This window comes from Leopardus geoffroyi, chromosome D4 (genome assembly GCF_018350155.1).
Source record: "Leopardus geoffroyi isolate Oge1 chromosome D4, O.geoffroyi_Oge1_pat1.0, whole genome shotgun sequence".
NCBI lineage: Eukaryota > Metazoa > Chordata > Mammalia > Carnivora > Felidae > Leopardus > Leopardus geoffroyi.
In genome coordinates this window covers 6,618,958-6,632,474 of record NC_059342.1, presented here as the reverse complement: position 1 = coordinate 6,632,474, position 13,517 = coordinate 6,618,958, and the positions used below count along the sequence as shown (strand labels likewise).

General features: G+C 36.3%; 1 protein-coding gene across 3 annotated transcripts in view; it reads left to right on the top strand.

The window, feature by feature from the left end:
- Positions 1 to 13,517, top strand: part of JAK2 (Janus kinase 2) — a 118,235-nt gene that overhangs the window by 57,629 nt on the left and 47,089 nt on the right. For 2 of the 3 annotated variants that reach the window (XM_045469984.1, XM_045469985.1), the window contains exons 4-5: positions 3,818 to 3,935; positions 8,984 to 9,129. In XM_045469984.1, coding sequence (XP_045325940.1) covers positions 3,818 to 3,935; positions 8,984 to 9,129 — 264 coding nt within the window. The remainder of the gene's footprint in view (positions 1 to 3,817; positions 3,936 to 8,983; positions 9,130 to 13,517) is intronic. The other variant, XM_045469986.1, reaches the window with a different exon arrangement.

Sequence of the window (13,517 nt, the reverse complement as noted above, 5' to 3'; positions counted from 1 at the left end):
GCTGTCAGCACAGAGCCCAATGTGGGGCTTGAACCTGCGAACCGTGAGATCATGACCTGAGCTGAAGTCAGATGCTTAACTGACTGACCCACCCAGGTGCCCCAAAATGCCTTTTTAAAAAGTGTTTATTTATTTTGAGAGGGGGGGTGTTTATTTTTTTGCAGAGAGAGAGGGAGACAGAATCCCAAGCAGGTTCCACACTGTCAGCACAGAATCCAGCGCAGGGCTTGATCTCATGAATGGTGAGATCATGATCTGAGCTGAAGTCAAGAGTCAGACGCTCAACCAACTGAAGCACCCAGGTGCCCCCCAAAAATTAACTTAAAATGAATCAAAGACTTAAATCTAAGAGCTAAAACTATAAAACTCTTAGAAGGCAATATAGGAGTCAATCTTTGTGTACTTAGAGTACGCATTGGTTTCTTCAGTATGGCACCAAAAGCCCAAGTGACAAAAGAAAAGTACGTTAATTGGGATTCATCAAAATGTATGTTTGTGCATCAAAGGTTGCTGTCAAGAATGAAAAGACAAGGGTGCCTGGTTTGTTCAGTGAGTTGAGCATCTGATTCTTGACTGGCTCAGGTCATGATCTCATGGTTTGTGAGATCAAGCCCTGTTTTGGGCTCTGTGCTGACACCGCGGAACCTGCTTGGGATTCTCTCTCTCCCTCTCTCTCTGTCCCTCTCCTGTTCACATGCATGCTCTCTCTTTCTCTCTCAAAAATAAATAAGTAAGCTTTAAAAGAAAAAAAAGAATGTGAAAAGACAGCCCACAGAATGGAAGAAAATGCTTGTAACTCATATATCTGATCAAGGTCTTACATCTGGAATACATAAAGAATTCTCCACTGAGAGAATGGAGCCCAACTTGTGACTCTATCCCATGAACTATGAGATCATACCCTGAACAGAAATCAAGAGTCAGATGCTTAACCAACTGAGCCACCCAGGCACCCCTGGAATACATAAAGAATTCTTAACGTTTCAATAGTACAGCGACAGATAACTCAGCGAAAATATGAACAAAGGATTTGAATAGACATTTTTCTAAATAAGACATACAAATAGCCAGTAAGCACATGAAGGGATGCTCAACATCATTAGTCTTTAGAGAAATGTAAATCAGAAACACAGCAGGACACCAGTTCACCCGTTAGGATGACAAAGATATAAAAGATGGACAATAACAAGTTGTTATGAATTTCCCTAATTATTATTTATGAAATAGGGCATGGGGTGTTGGATGGTGAGCCATGCTTCAACAACAGAGCACAAGAGAAATTGAAATAGAAAAGTTTATTACTCAAAGGTTCTGGAGGTATCCAGCATGCCTTGAGGGGCCACATGGAGAGATCAAGGCAGGGTGCAGAGAGAGACGTAGGACCCAGGGCACACGGCTTCCCTAGGGTCTGTGGGTAGAGTGCTTTGGGGTTCCTTGCCTAAGGCCCAATTTGGTCGATTCAAGCCGAAAGAGATGGTCTTTGGTAAGCTACATGGGAGTCTTATTGAAGGGGCTTTTAAGGGTTAGGTGCTGGAAAACAGGGGAGATTGTTGATCACAAGGGTGTTGGGGAAGTTTTATCAGAAACTCACATTTGCTTGTGACTCAGTGGGCTGTTGTGCAGGGCGTGCACTTGCATGAAGGGGCTAGTGTCAGTTTAAGGTCACTGCAGGCCTCTTGGTTAAACAAAATGGATGCCAAGTCAGCAATACCAAAGACTAACTTAGCGAAACTCTCCACGTGTTGTCAAGGATCTGAACTATTGGGACACTTATGTGTTGCTGTTGGAGAGGTAAACTAGTGCAGCCACTTTCACAGTTTGTTCCCCAAAAAGATGGACGTAGAAAACACACACACACTTACCCTTGTACATACTGTTCCTAGCAGCCTTATCCACAATACCAAAAAGATGGAAACGATCCAAATGTCCATCGTGTGATGAATGAAGAAGCAAAATGTGGTTTATCCATACGATCAAATATTAACTGGGCATTAAAAAGGGAATGAAATACTAATGTTTGCTATAATGTAGATAGTCCTTGAAAATATTATGCTTATGAAAGGAGGTAGAAAAGGCCACATATTATATGATTCCATTTATATAAAGTGTTCAAAACAGGCAAATTTATAGAGATAGACTAGTGGTAACTTAGAGGTGGAGAGTAGTTGGGATGATTTGGGTATGGCTGTTGGTAGGTATGGAGTTTCTTTTAGGGGGGATGAAAATGTTCTAAAATTAGATTGTGGGATGTTTGTACAATGTTTCAAGCATACTAAAAACATTTTGAATTGTATGCTTTAAATGGGTAAACTTTAAGGTATGTGAATTATATCTCAGTAAAGGTGTAAATGAAGCAATAGAGAATATTTTTTGTTTCTTTGAAGGACAAGTTTTTAGCTTGTTTCATTGATTCATTCATTTGTACTGAAGTGTTGTTGACATACTCTGTTAGTTTCAGGTATACAACATAGTGATTTGACAATTCCATACATTATGAAATGCTCACCATGGCAAGCCTACTTGTCATCTGTCACCATAGTTATTATAGTATTAGTGACTATATTCCATTTGCTGTACTTTTCATCCCCATGACTTCTTTATTTTGGCACTGGAAGTTTGTAACTCTTAATCCTCTTGACCTATTTCACCTGTGTTCCACTCCCCAAAACAAATGCCAGTTTTTTTCTCTATAGTCTGTTTCTTTTTTATATTTTAGTTCATTTGTTTCACTTTTTAGTTGGCACATATAAGTGAAATATGGTATTAGTCTTTTTCCGTATGACTTCTTTCACTTAGCATAATACCTTTTAGGTCTACCTATGTTGTCATTGGCAACATTGCATTCTTTTTTATTGCCGAGTAATAGTCCATAATGTATGTATACCACACTTCATCTGTTCATCTGTTGATGGACACTTGGGCTGCTTCCATATCTTGGGTATTGTAAATTATGCTGCAGTAAGCATAGGGGTGCCTGTCCCATTTCAAATTAGTGTTTTCATTTTCTTTAGGTAAATACCCAGTAGTGGAATTACTGGGTTGTATGGTGTTTCTATTTTTAGTATTTTGAGAACCTGCATACTGTTTGTCGTCATGGCTGCACCAACTTACAATGCTTCCAGTGGTGCCCGGAGGGTCTCTTTTTTCCACATCTTCGCCAGCACTTGTTATTTCTTGTCTTTTTGATACTAGCCATTCTGAGGGGTGTGAAGTGGTATCCTGTGGTGATTAACCTCCATTTCCTAAAAGAAGAAGCCATTGTTTTCATACCAGTTAGCATTGTCAGATTCCTCTACCGATATCACTGGATTAATATTAAAACAATTTTTTGTTAATATTTTGTTTCTACATTTTTCTGTTTCCTCTTGCTTTTGCATTCTGTGCATAGAAGCAGGCAGCTCACGGGCACCTGGGTGGCTCAGTGGGTTAAGTGACCGACTCTTGATTTTGGCTCAGGTCGTGATCTCACAGTTTGTGGGACCCTGCTTGGGATTCTCTCTCCCTCTCTCTTTGCTCCTCTCCCACTAACACACACACGCTGTCTCCCTTTAAATAAATACATACATACATACATAAATAAACTTAAAAAAAAAGCAAAAAGCATATTGATTTTACACTTATGTTTCTTGTATCTTCTGTCTATACTATTATCATGGTCTTACCCAGATTTTCTTTTGTCCCTACCTTGTATTTAACACTGGTGGCTGTGTTTTCTGATTATGGGATAATACCTTTCAGTATGCTGCAAATGGTTATATGTACATAGTATGTTTATATTTGAACTATTTGGAGGCTGACCGAATGTTTTGTCTTGTAGATTTTACTTTCCTTACTGGTATTGTAATGGCAGCAACAGAACCTATCGGCATGGAGTGTCTCGAGGTGCTGAAGCTCCTCTTCTTGATGACTTTGTCATGTCTTACCTTTTTGCTCAGGTATAATTATATTATCTTACTTGTATACGTGTTAAATGATAAGAATCTTGCTGTGTTCTGTAGCTCTTCATCAGGAAAATCTTCATCTATGGGAAAATTGATGTTCTGTCTTGCCTAGCAGGTACAGAAAGGTAACAAAATTGACTCTTTTTATCACTAATTTTTAATTTATTATTTATAACTTATAAATAATAAAATCTATTTTATAAAGGTTCCCTTAATTAGCTCTTTGTATTTATTTTATTTTTTTTAATGTTTTGTGACATTTTAAGGATTTCACAAAGTTCAGATTGAGTTATAGCACATGATTCACGTAGATATAAGTGTCTGGAATATAAGACAGCGAAATTAATTTAGAGAAAAAAAATTTTTTTTATTCCTGAGCAATTTCAGACTTAAATAGTGAGTAATAAAATGTAAAGAAAAGTAGGAAACTATATAAAAGTGAGTTAACAATAGTTTGTTTAGCTCCTCATAAGAGGATGGCTAGATGTTAATACTTGATCTGAGAGCTGTGTTTTAGTTATTTGTTCATTAATACTGCTGTATGAAATTTTTGTAGTGTATTTGAACATTTTATAATGTTTTCTTATTGTTACCTTAATTTAAACAATAATTGAAATGTTATGTCATTAAATAACTTCTGTTTTTATGTGCCATAAGACTGAGGAGTAGAAACTAAAGAAAAAATTTATTAGTGCTTTTGAGTAAAGGTATGCTCTTCTTATTCCCAAAATGTCAGAGTAAGGAGTTCTGAACCTGATTTGCAAATATCATAGGAAATAGCTACACAGATCCTCATGGCTCACATTTCTTTTCTTTTCTTTTTTTTTTTAAATCCAAGTTAGTTAATATATAGTGTAGTCTTGGATTCAGGAGTACAACCCAGTGATTCATCACTGACATTAACACCCAGTGCTCATCCCAACAAGTGCCCTCCTTAATGCCCATCACCCATTTAGCCCACACCCCCACCCAACATCCTTCCAGCAGCCCTGTTTGTTCTCTGTGTTTTAGAGTCTCTTATGGTTTGCCTTCCTCTCTTTTTATCTTGTTTTTCCTTCCCTTCCCTTCCCTTCCCTTCCCTTCCCTTCCCTTCCCTTCCCTTCCCTTCCCTTCCCTTCTCTTCCCTTCTCTTAAGTTCATCTGTTTTATTTCTTAAATTCCACATATGAGTGAAATTGTGTATCTTTTTCTGACTTATTTCGCTTAGCGTAATACACTCTAGTTCCATCCACGTTATTGCAAATGACAAGATTTCATTCTTTTCGATTGCCAAGTAATATTCCATTGTGTGTGTATGTATGTATACGTATATATGTATCACATGTTTTTCATCCATTCGTCAGTCAATGGACATTTGGGCTTTCTCCATAATTTGGCTATTATCAACAGTGCTGTCATAAACATTGGGGTGCATTTGCTCACAGCTCATATTTCTAAGATATCTAAGAAAGCTGGTTCAGTTTGTGAGCAACAAACTGAAAGATATTTCTCTTTTGGGTTATGAGAACAAGAAACTTTCTCTAAATTCTAGTAAAATATATTTAGTAAAAGTTACCATTTTTACATGGACACATTAGTGGCATTAAAGTACATTCACGTTATTGTGCAACCATTACCACCATTCATTTTAGAACATTTTTCATCTTCCTAGACTGAAACTTCATACCTATTAAACAAGGTCTCTTGTTTAATGCCTCCTGCTCTTCTGGCCCCTGGCAGCTATTTTGCTTTCTGTCTCTGTCTCTGGGTTTGCCTCTTCTGGGTGCCTCATGTCAGTGGTATTATACAGCATTTCCTCTCTTATGACCGACTGACTTGTCCTTACATAATGCCTTCAAGGTCATCCATGTCATAGCATGTCAGAATTTCCTCCCTTTTTAAGGGTGGCTAATATTCCATCGTGTAGACCACATTTTGTTTATCCATTTATCTGTTAATATTTGGGTTGCTTCCACCTTTTGGCTCTTATGAATAACACTGCTGTGAACATAGGTGTACAAATATCTCTTTGAGATCCTGCTTTCAATTCCTTTGGATATGTATCCAGAAGTAGAATTATTAGATTACATGGTAAATCTATTTTTTATTTTTTTGAGGAACTTCTACCCTGTTTTCTATGACAGCTGCACATTCCACCAGCACTGCACAAGGATTCGTTTCTCCACATCCTCACTAGCACTTACTTTCTGGTTTTTTGATAATAGCCATTCTGATGGATGTGAAGTGATATCTCATTGTGGTTTTGATTTGCGTTTCCCTAATGATTAGTGATGTTGAGCATTTTTCTTAAGCTTTTTGGAGGTTTGTACACCTTCTTTGGGTACATTACTATTTGTGTCCTTTGCCCATTTTTTAATCAGGTTGTTGTCAAGCTGTAAGTGTTCTTTATGTATTCTGGGTATTAACCCCCGATCTGCCATATGATTTGTAAATCTTTTCTCCCATTCTGTCTATTGCCTTTCACACCTGTTGATGTGTCTTGTGATGCCCAAAAGTTTTAAATTTTGATATAATCTGATTTTTTTTCTTGTATTTGCCTGTGCTTTTGGTATCATGTCCAAGAAATCATTACCAAATCAGTATCATGAAGCTTTCCCCCTATATTCTCTTGCAGTATTTTATTGTTTTAGCTCTTATGTGCTTGTGTTTAGATCGTTGATTCATTTTGACTTAACTGTTATTGATGGTGTAAGGTAAAGGCCAAATTTCATTCTTTTGCATGTGGATATCTAGTTTTTCCAGCACCATTTGTTGAAAAAACTGTTTCTTTCTCCATCGAATGATCTTGGTGCTCTTGTCAAAAATAATTTGACCACCACCCAGCTTTTAGATAGCTTCAGTAGCTTTTAAAACCTTTGTTTCAGTAGCCATTAAAAAGAGAGATAGGCTTTTGAGAATAGATACTATGAGGTTATGACTTTATGTTCTTTTATGATTATGTCACCTGTGCTGCAGAACTGGTTTTTATTTTGGTGGCATGCTAATTTAAATCCCATTAAGAAGACGATTTTCCTAAACTGTTTATTCAGCTGCTTTACCGTAGTATTAATACTGTGATATCTCATACTTATGATCAAGAAAAATTGTGGATGATTTCTAATTTTGTCTTCCTAGGAAGAATTTTCTTATCTAGCACAGCAAAATAATTTCACAATAGAATCCTAAGTTGTATCTAGATAGTAAATACCACATGTAATTTTCTATTTCTTAATGTTTCTATTTCTCTAAATCTGTGCCCAGAAAATACATAAGGTAGTAACTAACTTATCCAGCTCATATTGATACCAGGTTAGATTATATGCATATTATAGACTAAATAAAGCAGATTTGACTGGTGCCACCATCAGAGTATAAGATATGTTGAGATTTTTAAATAACTAAAAGAAGTTCAGCCACTAAAGTATAAAGTACATAAGATATTACTATAGAAAGATAGATTTGGGAAAGGTAAGCCAATAAAAGCCAAAAATCAGATGTCCCTTTTATTTTTTTTATTTTTATTTTTATTAAATTTTTTTTAACGTTTATTTATTTTTGAGACAGGGAGAGACAGAGCATGAACGGGGGAGGGTCAGAGAGAGAGGGAGACACAATCTGAAACAGGCTCCAGGCTCTGAGCTGTCAGCACAGAGCCCGACGTGGGGCTCGAACTCATGGACCGCTAGATCATGACCTAAGCCAAAGTCGGACGCTTAACCCACTGAGCTACCCAGGTGCCCCAGGTGTCCCTTTTAAATTCATTTTCTTCTGAGGATTGTCTTCTAGCACCTCAGTAAATAAATAAATTGCTGCCCTGTGACAACCTTTAATGAATTCATAGATACTCAGCACAAAATGTATATTCCCTCCATATTGTTTCTTTAAAACCTCGGTTAAACATTGGTATTTCAGCTAATATTGTAATTCTTACCTTTCTTATCAAGAAAATTGCTATTACTTTTTAGAATATTGGTGCTTTTTATGTTTTGCTGTTCTTTTCTCCCATTACATGTTCAGTCTGATTTCCATATTCCTAAATCATCTAGACCAAAATCTTGAAATTTTTGTTTTTTCTTTTTCTTCATTTTTTATATCATGATAACGTTATCATTTTTTTCAAACTCTTTTAGTGTCTTCTGTTCCCTACATCAGATCCTTGTTATCTCATATTTGTACCTCTTACAGAGTCTCCTTGAATACACATTATTTCCTTAAAGCACTTTTTTATTATCATTGGTATGTCTACCAATGGAAGAGGCATGATGCTTTAAGAAAAGGTGCTGTGAGAAACTGATGCTTTAAAAAAATGGTTGTCTATTGCTTGTTAGGATCAAGTCATTCAAGGGTACCTTCAGTTTGACTCCAACTTAGTTTTCCAAGGTTTAGTCCACACTATTCCCTTACATAAGTTGTCTGCCCAACCAAACTTGTTTGTACCTGTGAATATGCCTTGTGCTTTGTTTTTGTATCATTCCTTCCATTTTATCACCCTGTTTTGTATATCAGAAATTTCTTCATCTTTTAAGACTACATGAAATTTTGAATTTTCCATGAAACCTTCTCTGATTATCTCAACTGGTATAATTTCAACTTCTTTTCAAGTCCTTGAAACATGTGTTGTGTGGCACTTAGTGTAGATATCTGGTGTTATAATACTTTGTTTACGTGTTTAGCTTCCCTGCTAGATTTTAGTCTCCTTCAGGGAGACTTCTATTTGTATCTCACACAGTCCTTAGTATAATGCTTTGAACATATGTGGAACTCAGGACATATTTAATATTTAATTTGGGTAATTTTTATGTAGGGGATATAACTTGAGAAGATATAAGCAGTGAAATAGATTGACATCATATGTACTGTATAATGGGGAACCCAGTTTAAATCAGTTTCCATTGACAAAACTTTTACTAAAATTTTATGGCAAAATAATTGAACATCAAGGAAGGAGTTGACGTTCTTTTTAAATGCATATGTTCTAGAAATTATAGGTTAAAATACGATAGTAGATTAAAATGTGATAGTGAAATTTAAGGTGTATTTCCTTCTAAATTTTTTTCCTGTAGTGGCGGCATGATTTTTTACATGGATGGATAAAAATACCGGTGACTCATGAAACGCAGGAAGAATGTCTTGGAATGGCAGTGTTAGATATGATGAGACTAGCCAAAGAGAAGGATCAAACCCCATTGGACATCTATAGCTCTATCAGGTAATTTCCTAATGCAAATCCATATACATCAATATGAACAGTTGGGAGTTTTTCTATAGTTAATTGTATTTTCTGTGTGTTGATACTTTTTGATCTTATCACAATTAAAACTTCTATGGGTAACTGTTCTTCCTTGTGTACAACACATACTTTGTGAGAGAAAAGAAATTCTTTTTTCTGGCTTGTCTTTTAGTTTTATTGAGACATAATTGGCATATAGCACTTATAAGTTTAAGGTGTAGAGCATCATGATTTGTCTTATATATATTTGTGAAGCAGTTACCACAGTAAGTTTAGTTAATATCCATCATCTTGTATAGGTACCAAATAAAGAGAAAGAACAAGAAATTTTTTTTTTCCTTATGATAAGAATTCTTAGCATCTACTCCATTAAAAACTTTCTTGTGTATCCGACAGCAGTGTTAAGTATAGTCATCATATTGTACATTACATCCCAAGTACTGATTTACCTTAGAATTTAAAAAAATTATGGAAAGAGTTGGAGTACTACACAAAATATCACAGGGGTTTGATTCCTGTTAATTATTTGATTCATTTATTTTGAAAAGGCTAAGTAAAGTCAGAAGGATGAAAAGAACACCTGTAGGCATAATTTCTGAGAGCAGATCCTCAGATTGTGTGTGTACATAACTCTGAAGCAGTATTTCTCACATATTGACCCGTATTTTGCTTGAATTAGCATCACCTGAGGTGCTTGTTGAACTTGAAGATCTTGGAGTGCTACCCAAGAATTTTTTTTATGTTTATTTATTTTTGAGACCGAGAGAAAGAGAGCATGAGTGGGGAGGGGCAGAGGGCGAGGGAGACACAGAATCCGAAGCAGGCTTCAGGCTCTGAGCTGTCAGCACAGAGCCTGACGTGGGGCTCACACCCACCAACCATGAGATCATGACCTGAGCCGAAGTTGGATGCTTAACTGACTGAGCCACCCAGGCGCCCCAAGTGCTACCCAAGAATTTAGATTCCGTAAATCTGAAGTGAAGTCCACAAATATCAGTCTTCACCTGTTCTCCAGGGGATTCTCTTAAAAATATTAGCTTTATTGAAGTTTCATTAACTTAGAAAATTGTAAGATGATTGAAAGTGTGTGTACATCATGGTGGTTTGATATATGTATACATTGTGAAAGGATTCCCCCCATCTAGTTTATTTTCACATCCATCACCTCATATGATTATCTTTTTTATTTACGTTTTTGTTTTTGTTTTTGTTTTTTTGGTGAGAATGTTTAAGCGCTCTTAGCAAATTTCAGTTCTACAATAGTGTTATCATTTAGAGTCACCGTGTTTTACATTAGATCCTTAGATCTTACTCATCTTATAACTGATCCAGCAGACTCTTTTGTAAGTGATCCACATTCCACATTCTCCAAATTACTCGTTTGCATGTTGAATTTTGACAGTCATGCCTAACAGGATTTGTTGAAATACTGCTCCTACAGCCCAGCGCAGCTTTAATGGCTGCAAAATTTCTACTCCTTTTAAAGGTACATATTATTATAACAGTTCTTTGAGTGTTTCTTTAATTTCAAGACTAAATCTATGTTTTACATATTGCATACTTAGGATTAAAAGTTTGAGGGTGTTATGAATCTGGTTAAAACTCCCTTTATTTCTCAAGTCCTTCTCTCAATAACTAGTTTTGGTCGCTCCTTTACGAAGTAACTTAAAAACAGTTACGTACCCAATTTGCAGGGTATTAATTAATGTGTTTCCTCTTTGTTTTTAAGTATTCTTGTTTTGTTTTCAGATGACTGTTAGGCCTTAACCATAAAGTTCACCTATTTAAAATGTACAGTTCAAGGGGCACCTGGGTGGCTCAGTCGGTTAAGCATCTGACTCTTGGTTTTGGCTCAGGTCACTATCTCATGATTCGTGAGATTGAGCCTCATGTCGGACTCCACACTGTGAGTGTGGATTCTGTCTCTGCCTTCTCCTGCATGCTCTTTCTCTCTCTCTCAAAATAAATAAATATTTAAAAATAAATAAATGTACAACTCAGTATTTTTTTTATTATTGAGTTGTAAGAGTTCTTTACATAATTCTGTTACAAGTTTCCAGATGAAAGTTACTATATGTATGATTTGCAGATATATTCCCTATTCTTTGGATCATTTTTTCACTTTCTTGAAAGCGTCATTTCCAATACAAAAATTTAAATTTTGAAGTAGTCTAATTTATTTTTCTTTTGTTTCTTATGCCATGACATGTTAATATTAGATAAATACTATCTGCCTGTCCTGAAGCAAATCATTCCTACATTGCTTGCCTTTTTAATATCGTTTAACTCAACTGATGTTTTCTGAATTCCCATTTAGTGCTTATTTCTGAGAAATAATCAGGAAACTCTACTCAGTGTTAAACTATTCAAGATTGGTGGGAGAATAGATAAATGATAAGTTGCTGACAGAATGAAATAAACTGTTTTGTTGTCAGAAATATCCACTAGGGTATGGATCTCTGATTAGTATAATAAAATATATATTCCCTCCCAGACTTAAAAAAAAATGCATGTAAGGTGCATCTCTTTGTCTGTACCCGTGTGTTAGATGTGTCCCTGTCTGTGAGCACGTGCCTCTGGGTGTGCGTGTGCACCTGTACGTGTGTGTGCAGCTCTTTGTGCGTGTGTGTGTTAGATGCTGTTTTGTATGCCAACTCCTAATTGGACGTGATGGCTTAGGTGTTAGAGTGTAGAAAATGAGGGAAATGCATAAGATTTTTGTATTTTCATTCTTTATCTGCTCTTTAAAATCTAAGTTTCTAAAGGGTGGGAAGAAAAGAACTCGAGAATGCAGAGTTTAAAGGAGACTGCTGAGTTTGTAAATATCAGGCCAGGATCAAGGCCGCTTACATAGCAACTGAGCTACTCAGCTCATCTCACTGGACTCCCTTTCCTAAAAAAACTAAGTGAATAATAAAGTTTCTAATCCTACTCCAACTATAATAATAAGATGCAGATTTTATTTCATAGTACAAAAAATAGTATCGTTTCTAAGCCAAGGCTCAATTTCAGAGCCTTTAGGAACCTCAAGTTTAGAATTCTCTAAAAACTCAATATAAGAAAAGCATGGGGAAAAATGTTTTTATGCTTCAAGAGTTAATAGCTTTAAGTCTCTTGAAAAAATTTTAATGTTTCTAACAAATCTAGCTAGTTCTGATAGTATGACGTGGAAGTGGATTCATCATGTTCAGGAATCACACATTCCTATGGTATTCCCACAGGAGGTATGCCGGGTCCTTCATGCCAGGCATCGAAGTAGAAAGCCTTGTTGTATGTGTTATTTTAGACTCCCCTTTTAAATCCAAATACGTTTTCAAAAGCCTTATTAAAAAGTAGTCATTGATGGCTGTGTATTTTGCATTTTTATGAAATGTTTATGTAAATTGCATTCCAAATTTAGTAAGTCTCCTGGTAACTAATGTTTTTGACTGAAGTAGATAAAGTGAGAATCATTTTGTATTCTGATTTTATTTTTAAATCTTTTCAGTGTTTATTCTGTACTTCCTGAGGTTCTCCTCTATGCTATCCAGACTTTTATTAGATTTTATATATTTGCTTATTTATATATAATTAATTGTTATGAAAAGAAACGGAGTGTGACTTTTTTTTTTTTTTTTAATGTTTATCTATTTTTGAGAGAGACAGAGACAGAATGTGAGTGGGTTAGGGGCAGAGAGAGAGGGACAAACAGAATCCGAAGCAGGCTCCAGACTCCGAGCTGTCAGCACAGAGCCTGACATGGGGCTCCAACTCACAAGCTGTGAGATCATGACCCCAGCTGAAGGCGGACACTCAACTGACTGAGCCACCCAGTCGCCCTCAGAGTGTGACTTTTAAAATTTGAAAAAAGAGTAGAATTTAATGGGCAGAGTGGGGAGTGATGGATTGTGTGGAGACTCGTGGAAAAGGCCTTGTAGCAGAAGGGAGCATAGAAAGAGTAAAGAGAATCAGTATGGCTAGAACCCAAAGAGTTATTAGCAGGAGGTGAAGCAGGGGCTAGACCAGAACCTGGGACCGTAGAGCTATGTTGACAAGGTTAATAACACTCGGAAAATATGCAAGAGGATTAAGCAAGGGTGGAATGATTAAATTTGTGTTTTTAAAAGGTCCCGATGACTCCAGTGTAGAAAACAAATCAGACAGTGGAAAGAGTAAATGAAAATGCTGGTCGCCCAGAGAGTAAGGCTATTACAGTATTTCCTCCAGGCGATGCTGTTCGTAATGAGTTGGTAATGAGAAAAATGGGCAACTAAGAGAAATATTTAGAAGGTAAATCAGGGGAATGTGGTGATGAATGGAATAATGGGGATTGAAGGAGAATGTGGCACCAAGGATGCTTACTGGTGCTGTTTACTTAGATAGGAAAC